Source organism: Lagopus muta, chromosome 6 (genome assembly GCF_023343835.1).
Source record: "Lagopus muta isolate bLagMut1 chromosome 6, bLagMut1 primary, whole genome shotgun sequence".
Taxonomy (NCBI): domain Eukaryota; kingdom Metazoa; phylum Chordata; class Aves; order Galliformes; family Phasianidae; genus Lagopus; species Lagopus muta.
In genome coordinates this window covers 21,652,060-21,667,130 of record NC_064438.1, presented here as the reverse complement: position 1 = coordinate 21,667,130, position 15,071 = coordinate 21,652,060, and the positions used below count along the sequence as shown (strand labels likewise).

General features: G+C 50.7%; 1 protein-coding gene across 1 annotated transcript in view; it reads left to right on the top strand.

Moving 5' to 3' along the window:
• Nucleotides 1–14,613, top strand: part of ALX4 (ALX homeobox 4) — a 28,293-nt gene extending 13,680 nt beyond the window's left edge. The window contains exons 2-4 of the mRNA XM_048949442.1: nt 5,575–5,885; nt 9,512–9,640; nt 9,975–14,613. Of these exons, the coding sequence (XP_048805399.1) occupies nt 5,575–5,885; nt 9,512–9,640; nt 9,975–10,298 (764 nt within the window). The 3' untranslated portion in view covers nt 10,299–14,613. The remainder of the gene's footprint in view (nt 1–5,574; nt 5,886–9,511; nt 9,641–9,974) is intronic.
• Nucleotides 14,614–15,071: the final 458 nt, after the last annotated feature.

Below are 15,071 nucleotides of genomic sequence, written 5' to 3'. Positions count from 1 at the left end.
GCAGAGGAGAAGTTGGGCAAAAGTTTCAGCCATCCTTGCCTTTCTCTTTATGACCCCAGTGCAAAATTTGTGTGGCTGATGTTGTAGCAGCCTTCTTGGCTGAAGGCACAGTTCTTCCTCCATGGAAGGCTGAGTGCTACTGCCATGTCCCTGCTGCAGTAGATACTCTTGGTAGTGGATGCTGTTGTGGTACATAGGTACTGATGTCAGGGAGAGGCAGGGCTGGCAGCCACAGAGGCCAAGAGCTTATTAAACTTCAGTCAGAGCTGAAATACGTTCTTCTTGTGCTGGGTAGCAGAGGTTAATGAAGCCCTTATCATAGATGGTTTTATGACACTCTTTTGGGATGCACATAAAAGGACTGAGACTTTTGGAGCAATTTAACTAAATATTTGCTTAGGCTGTGTAAGGAGCAGCTTGAGTTTCCAGGCAGGTCAGACATAAATGGATGTTCGTTTATCTCCCCTCACCTCTAGGAGCTGGGGTGACCGGTCACTGTGGTGCCTGTAGCACCATCCCCTGATCCCATGGAAGGGAAGATGTTTGGCAGTGGGTGAGCCAAGCAAGGAGGGGTCTGGAAGCAATCAACCTGTTGCTGCCAGGCTTACTGTTATTTCATCTTCATTCTTGGTCAGCAAGTTCCCATTCCAGCTATACTGCTTTTTGCTTCAGTTTGTGATTTTGCTGCCCTGCTCCTCTCTGCCAATAGAGTTGATCCTTGCCTGCCTCCCATCCCCACTGACTGTGAATTTTGGTTTGGTAGCCAGAATCCTAATTTCATTCTGGAGTGCCTACAAAAGCCTGGTGGAATGTTAGCAATTCCCAGACCTGGCTGGCCCTGAGTTTTGTGATGTGCAGTGAGAATGGAAACAAGTTCTGGTTGTGCTTCCAAGAACAGGCACGTTTGGTAAGGGCCGAATGTTTTCCTTCCCTCATCTGTGCCTTTCTTTACTAATCAGCTGTATAAAATTGAGAAGCAGCAGAGCAGTTATGCTGAAGAACCTGGCCCACACTTTGGTCCAAAATTTAAATTCAGCCTTTTCTGTGGTTCAGTGAGGTTCAGCCAGCTTTGGGTGTTTTCTGTTTTTATTTCAGCTTTCCAGTTTCCAAGCATCTCACAAACTGGGGAGCCCAGCTCGCCTCACACTGGGGTGCCTCACTTACCTCTGAGGGTCTGTGGACCCTTTGGGGATGAAATCCAAATAAATAGCTACTGGTGGGTGTGCAGGCGTGAGTCTATGACTGAGACAATGTGGAAATGCTTTGGAAGAAGGAGACCACTTCTACAGGTATCAAATTCAGGGCCAAAAGGAATCTGCAAGCCTTTCCAAACTGTCTGCAGGTTCTTTTCTGCCTCATCTCCCTTCCTGAGCAAATGTTTGTTGGTGATGGCTACGTTTAGAGTGGCAGGGTAGATTTTGCTACAGGTGCATACTTCTTGGAGGAGATTGCGAGTAGGATGTAGCACAAATCCACAGACATTCCAGTTGGACTTTGCATATAGCCTGGAATACTGGGGATGTGGGTTAATGGCCATGATGGTGAAGGATTGATGGTTGGACTAGGGGATCCTAGTGGTCTTTCCCAACCATTATGATTCTACAATTGATAGCCTTCACCATTCTGAGCACTGAGCTATCTCTGTGGGATCACCTGGGTCTGGCTGCCCAGAGCCACACACTGTTGACTGTCACTTCCCTCCACTGCCACTTGAAAAGCCATCCTTCCTGCCCCTGATAAGGCGGAGCAGCATGTCCCCAGGGTGCTTTTGTCACTGCCATCAGTGTAGGTGTTCCAACACTAAAGATAAGAGAGCCTGGTCAATGAGAATACACGGACTCATGAAGGAGAGGCAAGATCCCCAGCTCCAGTATCTAGCATATACCTTCATCTCCTTTCACCTTCAGAGGTGAAGCAGCGGGCATGCAGCCCAGCAGTTTCATACGCTCCCAGCAAGGGCAATGGCTGTGCATTCTCTTGCTCCAGTTCTTTTCCTGTGCTGCATTCTGGTAGCCAGTAGGAGAGCTGCAATGGCGGCAGAACCATTTCTGTGCTTTCCAAATCTGCTGTCAGCTCTTTCCTGCTCTTCAGATGGGTGTGCCTCACAGAGAAGGATTTGGGGCATAAACTGTGCCTTTTTGCTCCAGCCACAGCTTCCATTCAGAGTTGATGAAATAGATTTATTTCTGTAAAAGCCAGTTTTGTTAGTGTCCTTTAAATATCATGAGAGAGGAGCAGGCAGTGCGTGGTGCACTCTTGGAGCTGATGCTGAGCTCTGTGTATGCAGCCAAGGGGTGTGCAAATTCATCTGCTCAGGGAATAAAGCACTGTACTCGCATGCAAGGCTCTGGTCTGTGTGATAGGTGGGTATACACATGGGGACTGCTCAGCTTCATGCAGGCTCCAGGGACCTGCAGGCAGGCTGGGCACAAGGAGCTGTGCTTGTCCTTATCTGGAGTGGGAATGGAGGTGTTCCACTCAGTTCCCACCAGCAGCAAGGGCACTGCAGTTGTTATAGTGGTAACTCCTCATGTGGACTTCCACCTCTTGCATTTAGGAGAGGGATGATGCTTAGTGTTCCACCTGTGACCCAGTGTGGAGGTTTGGTTATTTGCTCACTGCTAATAAAGTCGGTGATTCTAGAGCCAGACACAAAATTCTGCATCTTTTCTCCATCTTTGAATCCATCTTTCTATCTGTAGACCTCAGAGTGATTGCTCCCTTACTGGAATAAACCTCAAGATTCCTTCCTCCTAATGAAGGATAAAAAGGAGCAGCTGGGCTTCTTTATTCATATCTAACCCCAAATGTGAATATTTTTTTAAATGATAGCCTTGTGCTTCTTGGGCTGCAACAGCCAACCTGGAAAAGCAGCAGAACAGTTACACCATGTATGGAGAAAGATACGAGGACTGTAGCATTGCTGCTGCTGATGGGGTCCTGAAGGTTTGCAGTCTGAATGGTATTGCAGCTCCTCCTCAGTAAGAGATGCAGCCAGTGCTGCCTATGCTAGGACTGAACTTCAGGGCTGCTACTGAAGCATCAAACCATATGCTGCCAACAGAGTGCACTGGGGAAACAGCCATGTGCCAGCAGTGTTTGTGGGTTGTGCTGACCATGTAGGTGTCTTGCAGCCTTGTGGGGTGCTTTGCTGTTTCCCCTTGTGGGGATCTGCCTTTGCTCAGAGGAATCCCAGCAGATGCTGTGTGAAGGAGTCATTGCTTTGAGCTGAGCCCAATGCTGCTGTGCGCACTGGAGACGCCCTGCTCTCCCCTGCCATGTGGATGTGCCAAGCTGAATTGACTTCAAATTAAATTTCATGGTTCTGTTTGTATACTTCACATCCTCATCTTTCCAAAACAGCCAGTTAGGAACAATCCAGATACGTGCTGTGAACCCACAGTGTGGCTAGAAGCCTGTTCCTTGTGGGGAGGGATCCATAGACATACTGGGATCATTGCAGGGTCACCTGGCCACCACAGTGCCCAAGCACACAGTGTGCTATGGGTTCTCCCACCTGAGGTCCCATAAAAATATGTGCTGGCACCAAAAAGACATTTCCCTTTGTGCAGGGATCCAGAAATAAACTATGGCAGAGCATCTCAATGCTGGGAACACACAGGCCTGGCTCTCCTATGCTGCATGCTGGCACCTCCGGTGGGTGACTCAGGCATGGCAGTACTGGTGGCACTGCAGATAGATGAGGCACTGGGAGAAGACAGCAAGTTTCCTTCCACCACAATGAGAGTGAGGGGGGAGCCAAGAGTAGCAGAGGAGGCACCGAGCAGCTCTGTCAGGCTTGTGAGGGTGTAGCAATGCTCGCATTACCTTCTTGTCATGGAGATCTTCATAATATGTAACTCAAGGTCTCGTTAGATTTGATTAGAAACAGACACCCCGAACTTTGCATTGAAACTTTGAGGCCATCTCCAGTTACAGGAAGTCTGGACATATCCATATGCAGATGTATGCAATTTGTTTCACTTCAGTCTTTAGCATGACTGGTTTGAGGTCAGGGATCCTGTTCCCAGGGAATGGCAGTTGCTCCTCTGGATGTGGAGCAAAGAGAGATGCATGCCATCCCTGTGGGCCACCTCCTGCCCTTCTTCTGCCTGTGGACAGCCAGTGGCTGAGCACTAGAGGTGAGAAATAGCAGGGAGCCACCAATGGATGGCATCAGGGCACGTGTTTCTGCTGCAGGGGTCTTGGGAGCACTGGAGGCAGCCAGCACGAAGGCATGGATGGAAATGCACCCAGCTTCATGACCTACTAAATTAAAAAAAGAAATGAAGGTAACAGTGATAGTATGAGAGAGAAGGACTTCAAGTTGTGCCAGGGGAGGTTGAGGTTGGATGTTAAGAAAACCTCTTCAGAAAGAGAAGTGAGGCATTGGAACAGGCTGCTCAGGGAGGTGATGGAGTCACCTAGAGGTGCTCAAGAACCATGTAGGTGTGTCACTGAGGGATCTTGTTAGTGGGCACAGTTGCGATGGGCTGACTGTTGGACTTGGTGATCTTAGTGGTCTTCTCAGGCCTTAATGATTTTGTGATTCTATGAATTAACAAGTATCATTGGTATAGCATGTGACTGATATACTCAGTGTCCAGCGTGATGAATCCTCCCAAGAACCATACCAAAGCACAGAGAATGACAGACGACATGAAGCTTGTTTGAGCACCTCAAGAGTCTGAGAGAGCAGCAATAAATCCTTCTTCTGAAAAGCCATTACAGTGGTAGAGGCAAATAGCTCCTACACCTCCACCATCAGTGCCAGTCCTGGCCACTTTTCTGCACTAATTAGGCAATTTCTTTCTCAAAGTCCTTTCATGTCTTATCCTCCCACAGTCAACTTTCTGCCTTTATGCCCAAGAGCATTAGCCACATTTCATCCCAAACAGCAAAACTACATATAAGTGATGAATAAGGCTGAATGAAGTTGTAACAGAAGATAAATGCTGAAAAAAAAATAGGGATTTCCAGACACTTTGGCAAAGGTTTCTGGATAAATGACCTTGGAAGTGACACTGCAAAATTATCCCAAAGGAAAGCTCCTCATAGGGTGGAATTGTTTCCCAGAAAGGTTGTTCCTGGGCACATTTAAAAGCAAGCTAATACGAAATCTTAAAAAGAAAAACAAGCAAGGTGTTGTGTTCTTTCATTGGTAAGGAGGGTTTGAGCAGAAAGCATTCCTGCAGCCTTTCTCTGTAGGTTCTGCAGGAGATGAAGGTGAAGGCAGTGTTTCTCTATCTTGTACCAGACTGGGGCTTTCTGCAGGTGTCCTACATTAGCTCTCTGTGTAGTGATGGGTGCTGCTTTGCCAGCGGCAGTGTGAGTCCTCACAGCAGGTTGTGGGGTTGCCTGGAGTGCAACCAGGATGTGTGGGGGCACATGCTTATAGTGTAGCACCCTTCGTACCCTGTCCCAAACACAGACTCTAATTTTCCCTGTGTCTTCTCCCTGTCACCTTCTGTTCATCTCTATTAAAGGCTTTTCCCATTGTTGGAGCTCTCAGTAGAAACAGTCAATCAGCCATAAGGTTTATACACATTTTCTCCTCTTTCTCCCTCCAAACAGGTAAGGAGAGCAGCTTGGGAGAGGCTGACTTGCAGCCCAACGCTGACCCCTCGGGCATGGACAGCAGCTACCTCAGCGTGAAGGAGGCTGGAGTGAAAGTCCCTCAGGACAGGGCCAACACGGACCTCCCCAGCCCCATGGACAAGGCGGACTCGGAGAGCAACAAGGGCAAAAAAAGGAGGAACCGTACCACCTTCACCAGCTACCAGCTTGAGGAGTTGGAAAAAGTCTTCCAGAAGACCCACTACCCAGATGTGTATGCCAGGGAGCAGCTAGCCATGAGGACAGACCTCACTGAGGCCCGAGTACAGGTAACAGCAATGCCTCGAGCTGGGATAGGGGTAGGTGAGCCTTGAGCCCCTTGTCTTTGAGCTGAAGGGGCAATGGGCTGGGTGAATCCTTCTGCCTCAGAGGGCCGGGAGAGATGAGTGGCTGTGATGCAGTCTCACAGCTGCCACCAGCAAGGTGTCAGCTCCCTGCTGCTAACCTGGGTGTCCAACCCAGCCAAACCCCGAAACAATAGAGTTTAAGTGCTTCTCTTTCCCTTGAATCAGTATTAACCCAAAGGCTTAGCAGAGCTTAGAAGCATAGGCAAAACAGAGAACCACTGCTCAGAGCAGATATCTATAACTCATGTTTTGATGGCCACCTAAGGCTGCTGGGAAGCTGGGATATCATTTTGTCATCTGGTTAACTCTGTGACTCCTGTATTCAGGTGTTCATTGCACCACCACTTCTACAACTCACATTAGCATCAGGAATATCTGGAGTGGGAAGAAATCTGGTTATACCTCTCAAACCAGGAATCCTGCTTGCTTTCTGCTCTGAACCCTGCAAGCACTTGTCACAAACAAAGCAGCTAGGCCAGCATCCCTGTGCATATTAATTCTAGGTTCATTCCTAGCTGCAGGACTTTTCTCACCCACTTGTCCAGACCAATCTGCAGGGCTCCATGTTCTTCCCTACAGCTGTTTCTCTTCATATCAGCTGTGGCTGTGTCTCAGCAGAATGCAGAGAGGCTCCTGTTAGTTCTATGGGCTGGGGTGGGCACCTAGCAGCATCCCCATACTTGGCTTTCCTCCATATCCAGGCAGTGCTGTCCCTCCCCAGCAGCACCATTCAGAGCCCTGGCAGAAGGGATGGGGCAGGATGAGATGATGGGGATTTGTGCCTGGGGAACGCAATGCCTCCTCTATCCACCTTCAGGGCCAGCACTCTGATTGCTAGGACTGCTAAGGAGATCTTTTCAGTGGTGCCCCTGTGATGCGGCAGGGGCTTGAAAGTGAGAGGGAAATGTCAAACTTGGCTGTAGAGAAATCACTGCCTTGGAGAAGAAAAAAAAAAAGAAAAAAGAAAAAGCAAAGCAAGAAGTAATATATCTTGATCCCTTTTCCCCCATAAAACCCTGGGAGGCTGGTGGAAGGAGCGGAAAGACTGAGCTAAGCCTGCAGGAAATTAAACATGAAATGAAAACAAGCTCAAGTTATTCAGTTCTCTCATCCCAGGCTCCAATTTCCCATTCCAGGCCACTGATAAAATGGTGTCCAGTTTCAGCACTCAGAGATGAATTCTGGCTCTGTTCTTGCAGGCTGGAAGGCAAAGGGCTGGTGACCATCTCTGGCAAGAGAGCACACAGCCTGGCCATCAGCATTGGGATAGGCCTGGAGACAGACAAACAGCAGAGGCAGGAAGGGGTAGAAATGGGATAATGGCCACTGAAAGGGGAAGATAGGAGGGAGGGTAGCTTGCTTTAATCTTTCATTTGGCATTAGGACTGAAGCAATGGGCAGCCGTGGGGAACTCCCAGGCACTAAGTGGTGTTGTGGCTCCAGCAGCCCAGGGGGCAGCCACACAGCAGCACCAGCTGGGCAGTGGGGAGAGCAATGCATTTCATTTCCGCTGTGCTGCCTCCATGGAGTGTCAGAGTGCGTGCATATGGAGTGAGGTACCAGCATATGGCCGCATGTTTATGGAGACACGAAACGTTTTCTGTTCTGTAGATCTTTATAGGACTGATTGGATACATTGGGGCTTATCAAAGCACTATCTGCAGGAGTCAGATCCACAACACTTGCCCACAGTCCCTCCCCACTCATTCACACCAGGGCCCAGTGCAAAAGGAGCATTCTTGCAAGCACCTTCTCCCCACTCATAGACATAGCCCCAGCTACTGCGCCCCTCGGTGCAGCACCATCTCTCAGCTGAAGGTGACAGGTAATGAACAGAAAATGCACACTTGTTTTTTTTTCAGTTTTTTTTCTAGATTTCTTCTTTTGGTACCTTCTGAATTCAAGGAAGCCAGGGGAAATCCTACAGGAAGATACCAAGCAGCCTGAAAATCATTTATTCTCAAGGAAAAATGATGGCTTTTAAAAGTGGAACAACTGTTTGGAGCAGTTGATTGCAAGAAGCAGTGGGGCACAGAGGGCAGGGAGCATCTCCATGCCCTGAGCCCCCAGCACCTTGCCTGCAGGTGCCCTTCAGCCTCACGGGGTCGCGCAGATATTTTGCCCCAGCCTCCCAGCTTGCACTTTGAGCCTGGTTTAAACCACTTTGCCTGGCCATTGCTGGCCCCTACTGGGGTCAGTCCCTAGCAGGGCAGTGCAGGTGAGTGTGCTTGCCAGGAGGGATCCAGCCACATGTGCTGGGCATATGTCAGCCCCAGCACCGTGCACAGCCCACGCCACGCTGCCTACCTGCAGGCACCCGCTGTGCACAGCAGGGCCCCGCCGCCCTGGGAAGAGCCAGGTCAGCACCGCTGGCTGTGAGCCTACAGATCAAAGCGGAACGATCCCAGCCAGCCCTGGGACTGGCTCGCAGCTGGGCTGGGGTGGCCGTGCCAAGATGAGGCAGAGGAAAAGCAGACGGATGGATGCCTGGGGCACCAGTGTGCTCCTGCAGGATGCTCTTCATGTGCAGCGCTCTCAGCTGGCGTGATATTAGGACTGTTCTGCTGAACTGCACCCTCTGGAAATCCTTGCGGGGTGGAAATTGCACTCATAGGCCATCCTCAGAAAGCACAAATCCTTGTGCTGGTTTCTTCCTAGACTAGTTTCTAGCTGAGCTGACACTGCAAATGCTGTTCTAGTCTGAAAGCTGCACCGTGCTCATTGCCCAGCTCACTGAGCACAGGAGCAGCCCAGAGGGGCTCCTCTGTGCTATCACTGAAGTGAGATGCCAGCCCCCCAGCTCCAGTCACCGTGCAAAACTTGAAGCAGAAGCAAGAAGCTTCCTTCATGTGCTGGCGTGACCTGCACACCCCAGCCCCTGGTGATCGCATGCATCGCTCGGTGCCTTCAAAGCAGCTCGTGATTGATGTGTTTCCCTGACTCACAGGCTTCAAGAGGCTTTGAAGACACTGGGCCAGGCTCTGATCTTTCTTATGCTGATGCAAATCAGGAGCAATGCTGCTGACAACAGTGCAATAATCCACACTGATGTCAAGCCAGTAAAAATAAGAGCAGAAACAGAGTTTTGGTCTTTCCACTGCCTCAAAGGCATCTGAGCAGTGCTGTGAAGAGCTACAAGACCTGCAAAGCAGAGGACATGCAACTCATAGAAGTGCACTTGTTTCCAGAAGCTAAGACAGAAAGGAGCACTGAAAACTTTTTTTTTTTTTTTTTCTTCATTTTTTTTAACAGTTAATGAAGACTGAAAGTTCAGTAGTAAATAGAAGTTCTCAGCCAACAGCATCTTCACAGCCAGGACTGAACCTGGGGAAAGCCCCAGTGCTGCAGGTCCCAGCCTGGCACAAGCACACACAGATGTGTTTGCTCCTTGTCTGAGCATGGGGGAGCTGGGTCACCCCAGGGCAGAGCTGGCTGCAGGGCAGAGGCCAAGGCTGGGCTCCTCCTCTAGACCAGGCTGCTCAAAGCTCCTGGCCCCATGGGCTCCCATGCCCTGTGCTCAACAGCCCCACACCCCTATCTCCCCACAGGTCTGGTTCCAGAACCGACGAGCCAAATGGCGCAAGCGGGAGCGGTTTGGCCAGATGCAGCAGGTCCGGACCCACTTCTCCACTGCCTATGAGCTGCCTCTACTCACCCGTGCTGAGAACTATGCTCAGGTGAGCACATCTCCTGCCCAAATCCATCTGTCTGTCTGTTCATCACTGCCCTGCTCCTGGAGCCCCTGAAGCCATGCTTTGCTACTGGGGTTCATCCCCTGCCCACGGGTTGGGATGCAGGAGCATGGAGTTGTGCCATTGAGCAGCAAAGGCACAGCAGCTGTTCAGGTGGGCGCCCTGTAGTGCTCCTTTGAGCCCCGTTGGATCACAGCTACCACAGCAGCCACCAAGCCCTGTTGGGCTTCAGATCCACTGTGCACTGTGTTTTCCAAACATCCCATAAGGTCCAAGGTGTTGTCCTTCCCCACGCCCTGATGCATCTTTTTCCCCACAGATCCAGAACCCCTCCTGGATTGGCAACAACGGAGCCGCCTCCCCTGTGCCCGCTTGCGTCGTCCCCTGTGAGCCGGTGCCCTCGTGCATGTCCCCCCACGCGCATCCCCACGCGGCTGGCGGTGTCTCCGACTTCCTCGGTGTCTCCAGTGCCGGTGGCCACGTGGGCCAGACTCACGTGGGTGGCCTCTTTGGCACAGCTGGCATCGGCCCCGGCCTCAATGGCTACGAGCTGAACAGCGAGCCAGACCGCAAGAGCTCCAGCATCGCGGCCCTGCGGATGAAGGCGAAGGAGCACAGCGCCGCGATCTCCTGGGCGACATGACAGGGCTGCCGTCCAGCGCCTCGGCACACCACGAGAGCCAGTGGGGAAGCTGGGAGACCTCCAGCTGGGATTCCAGCCAGCCCTTGCCTCCTCGGGGATGTGAACGCAGCACTTTGAGCTACCCTAGGTGTATAGAGGACGTGTGTGAACGTAAGTGGCGTGTGCCCAGCACGGACATGGGAGGTCCCAGCCTCCCGGCACTGGGTCAGGGCTGTGGGGCAGCGCTGCTGTCCTCTGCTCTGGGGGTGTCCTCTGCTATCGCCACTGCCTCCCCGGGGACTTGGATGCCTTTTCTCCCTGCTCCTTTTTCTGACACCAGATCTGCCTTTCCGGAGAGCAAGAGCCCACCAGCATCTCCAGCAGCTGCCCCGTCCCTCCACATGTACAGCTCTTCCCTCCTCAGAACCCATCTGCCTTGCACAGGGGACAGGATGGGGACTCTGGCACCAGCAAAGAGACGCTCTTCAGACTGCTCCTGCCTCATGGGAGCCATGGCTGAATTGGGTGAGGGGATACTCAAGGCCAGAAAGGTGGCAGTGCTATCCCACTTCCTTCCACCCAGCAGGAGCTGAAGTACGAAGCTTAGGGGCCTCTTGTGTAGGCACAGTGCCACCACTCTGCTGTCTTTGATGGCTCCCCAGCCATCCAGCTCGAGATGTGCATATGAAGTGATGGCACCTTGCAGAAGTCACACCCCCATGAGCACTTAGAGGTTGCTCTGTTATAGTTGTGGCTGTTGTGTCGTAGCAAAATGTCTTCCCTGGCTTTTACAGGACTAGGAGTCACTACCCTCTGCTCTCAAGTCCAACAGGGCCCCCAACGAGGAACAGCTTGAGCAGAGCATTCAGCCAGGGCTGTGTGAGGGCATCCTCACATTGTCCCTAGCCTGCCCCATGTAGCAAAGTCTCTTCCCATCGCCTCTCATTCTGCTTCCCCAAAGCCACCTGCCAGCACCTGCCTACACCTCCTCCAGGGCAGGGGAGGGCTGGGGATCAAGGGTAGTGGCACTGCCCCATCTCTGGCCACTCCAGTTCACCCTCACCTAGCAGAGTGAAGGAAACAGCAGAACTTGTTCTCTCTCCTAAAGTCCCACCAATGGTTTTCTCCCCATGTGCTCCCACTTGCACAACTCTGTTTAGTACAGTCTCCTCTCCAAGGCCAAAGCTCTCTCAAGCCATTCAGTGGCGTCATAGCACCAAGAATAATTTCAGAGTTTCCTTCTGCCCCACCGAAGGTCACCAGCAGCCATAGAACTCAGCTCACATGCTGAGCTCCAGCTCAGTGAGCAAGAGAAGTACAGGGTTTTGCCCCATACAGCCATCGCATCATGCTCCATCCACTCTAGGTCCAGAGAGATTTGCAGCAAAGGGTTGCAAAAAGGCTACAACCAAATGCCATGATGCAGGTTAACTGCATGCCATATAAAAATATTTCTACAGTGCCTAGGCATTACCATACACAACATAGATGATTATATCAATGCTAGATCAAATGTAACACGTACTTATTGCAATATGGAAAGACCTGTAGTGCTGTATCTTGTCTCAGAAAACACACTGAGATGCCTGGCTTGGTGCTCCTCAGGAACAATTTGCAGTCAAGCAGATTATGCAGATGACCTGGGCTTTTCCACAGAAGCAAACCAGACTCACGTCCCAGCCTGAATGTTCAGCTGAGTTATTAGACTAAAATGTGCTTCAGGTGCTGATTACTGAATGGCTCTGGATCACTGCCCTAATATCTCTTTTCTGCATGCACTGGCAATAATGTTTAAACTGCAATGAATACCACCTTGTACCTTACCCCAGACTTCCTCGCCCAGAGCCCTTTTCCCCCAGTGCAGAGGGAAGGGTGTCATTCCGCTGCAGTGCTCAGCCCCCAGAACTGAGCAGGGTGCAGCAGGTTGAGAGGGTGCATGGGGATGGATGCTGCAAGGGCATGGGTGCTGCTGGCTGTCCCACTGTGTGGCTATGGGCCGTGCTGGGGCTTTGCTATGTTCTACTGAAGCTGAAGGGCATTCCTGCCTCACAGGGCCAGGATTTCATCCAGGCTGCATAATGGCTCATGAGATGAAGAGCTGCTTCCTTTCCTCCTCGTGAATTGGCCTCAGACAACCCTAATCACTGCCACGCATGCCCAGCCCTGAGCTGCTGGGTGCACTGTAAGTGCAGAGCTCTGCTCCCGTGCCCCACTCTGCTGCCATTCACCAGCATAGCCCCTCTGCATCTGCCATTCTGCTGCATCGTCCTGCCAGCAACAGCCTGGACATGCAGCGACGCAGGCAGGTCTCCAGCTGTGTGCATCTGTAGTTACACATATTTTTTAATTAATTTAATAGTTTTTTTTAAACTAGCTGTTAAATTAATAAGAAAACCTGTACAAATATATATATACACACACTTAAATATATGTGTGTATAAATATATATATTTTAATCTAGCCAAACTGCAGCCAATGCATTTTTAAGGGTCACAGGGTCAGTGCTGTTCTTGCAATTTCAAGCTACCACAAGGATGCCTTTTTAAATAATAATAATTATTATTATTTTAATACCTTTCAACTCTATTTATGACTTTCTTCTCTATTTATTTCTTCTTTAGTATTTCACTCCTGTCCATACACACAATTGCAGTTCGCTGGCTGGGATTTAGATGCCTGTGAAGCTGCAAGTTTTGCACCCCTCCTCCCCAGCCATGCTGTATCCTGCATGGTGCAGCACTGCAGCCTCAGCACCCTGAGCTCCCCTGCTCTCAAGCTGCCCTTTCCAGCCTTGCAGAGGGAGCAAAGGAGGCTGGCTTACATTGCCCAGGGCTAGAAACACATGAGACATCCCAGATTTTGGGGCTAAGAAAGGCAAGCAGGGAGAGCAGCACAGTTTCCAACAGGGGCTGATCGGTAGATGCGTGCTGCAGGCTGCCAAGTGCTCAGAGCAGTTGTGCATGTATTGGCAGCAGCTGCAAACCAGTGGTGAACATCCCACAGCTCCCCCAGTTGCTGTCCCCTCAGCCCTTTGACTCCTCTGAGCATCTCCTGCTGTGTGTGCTGGAGCACATCTGGCCCTGGGATACGGGCAGGGGCACTGCAGTAAAGCCACCCGCACGGACACCGCTGTGCGTGAGGAGGCAGAGCTGCTGCACACGTGCGTGGCACCCCCTGCAGCACTCCCCTGGGGAGAGGGATGCAGGGGGCACTTTGGCAATGGGGGCTTTCTGGGGGTGGGGAGGCCGGGTTCCATCTCACAGAGCAGAGCAGCGCCTTGTAAAACGTTCTCCAAACAAACAAAGCCAAAAAGGTAGTTTCCTGGAAAAGGATTTAAAAAACAATCAGGCAGACACAGAGATCCGTGTTTATTTTGCTGCTCTGACTGACACAACAGAAAGCAAACAGACCGAATTAGAAATTAAACCCAAATGGGAACAGGGGGAGGAATTGGGCTGAAAGTCATCCCCAGCCCTTGTTGGGCCGGAGGAGGAGGCAGCCTGGTGCAGCCTGGCAACCCGCTAGCTCTTTGCTGGTGCCCCACTCCCCACATTGCTAGGTAGGTAGGTAGAGCTAGGACTTTTGTACTACTGATTTTTTGAAGGACAGTTTTCAATGTGTAATAATATATCGGTTTAGGTGTGCAGTGTTTGAAAGAGAGACTGGGAGAAAGAAAGAAAACAAACCTCAATCAATATTATTGTTTTTGTTGTAAGATATTGTAACCTTGTATAAACACAAATTTTTTTTTTTTTTTTTTTTTCCTTTAGCTTAAAGGCCTGGGGTAGAACGTATTAAAACAAAATTTAAAAGTTTTTAAAAGTTCAGGAAAAAAAAAAAAAGAATAAAAAAAAAATCATTAAAAACATTGCCATGTGAGGTTTGTGCCATGCAATGTTAATGCCTATGCAGCCGTGTATTAGCAGTTCATTACAGTGGAACATTAAAAAAAAGAACAAACAGACTTGCAGCTTGGTCCTTTCCATGTTTTTTTTTTCAAAGTAAGTTATTGCACTTGCAGCTTCCATTTTATTTTGTTTGTTTGTTTGTTTGGGGGGAGGGAAGGGCTGGGATTTCCGGGCACTAATTTTTATTTTTCCAGTTTTTTAAAGGGGTGCAATTGCTGGGAAGGCCCCCGCTCCCGAGCCCCCGTGGCCGCGGAGGTACAAGCACTGTTGTTGTTGTTTTGGTTTGCAATAAACTCCTTCTCTTCTCTCCTCTCAACTGGAATCTGTCTGTTTTGTTCCTGACTCATGACAGATGAAACGCGATCAGAGGGGCCTCCAAAATCTCACGTTAATTGAAGTTGGCAAAAAATACTAACAGTGCCCTTTTGAACTGCTGACACAGTGCAGAATGGATTAGCCGGGGGTAGATTAACAACAGGTGGCAGCTCACGGGCCCGCTGCCCCTGCCCTACAAAGAGATGGCCGCCAGCCCGTAGCCTGGTGCGGCAGCATCCCAACAGCCTCCCCACGTCCACACCAGCCCACATGGGGACTTGCTGGGCTGTAGGCAGGTTGAACCCCCAGGCTTGGCCTCTCCCTCAGCCCCAGAGGTTCTCCGCACATACCCATTCCTATGTCCCACACCTCATCCTCAGGTGGGGAAAACTCCACAGCACTGGCAGAAGCAGATTGGGTAAAAGCTCAGGCCCCCGCATCCAGCTGTGTACCAGAATGTGCCCCCTGCGCAGGCAGAGCTGAGGAGGCACTCAGCAAACACCAGCAACCCAGTGAGAATAGCCGAGCTTTCCATCAGCTGGCGGGGAGCTCCAGCTCGGTTCAGCTGGAA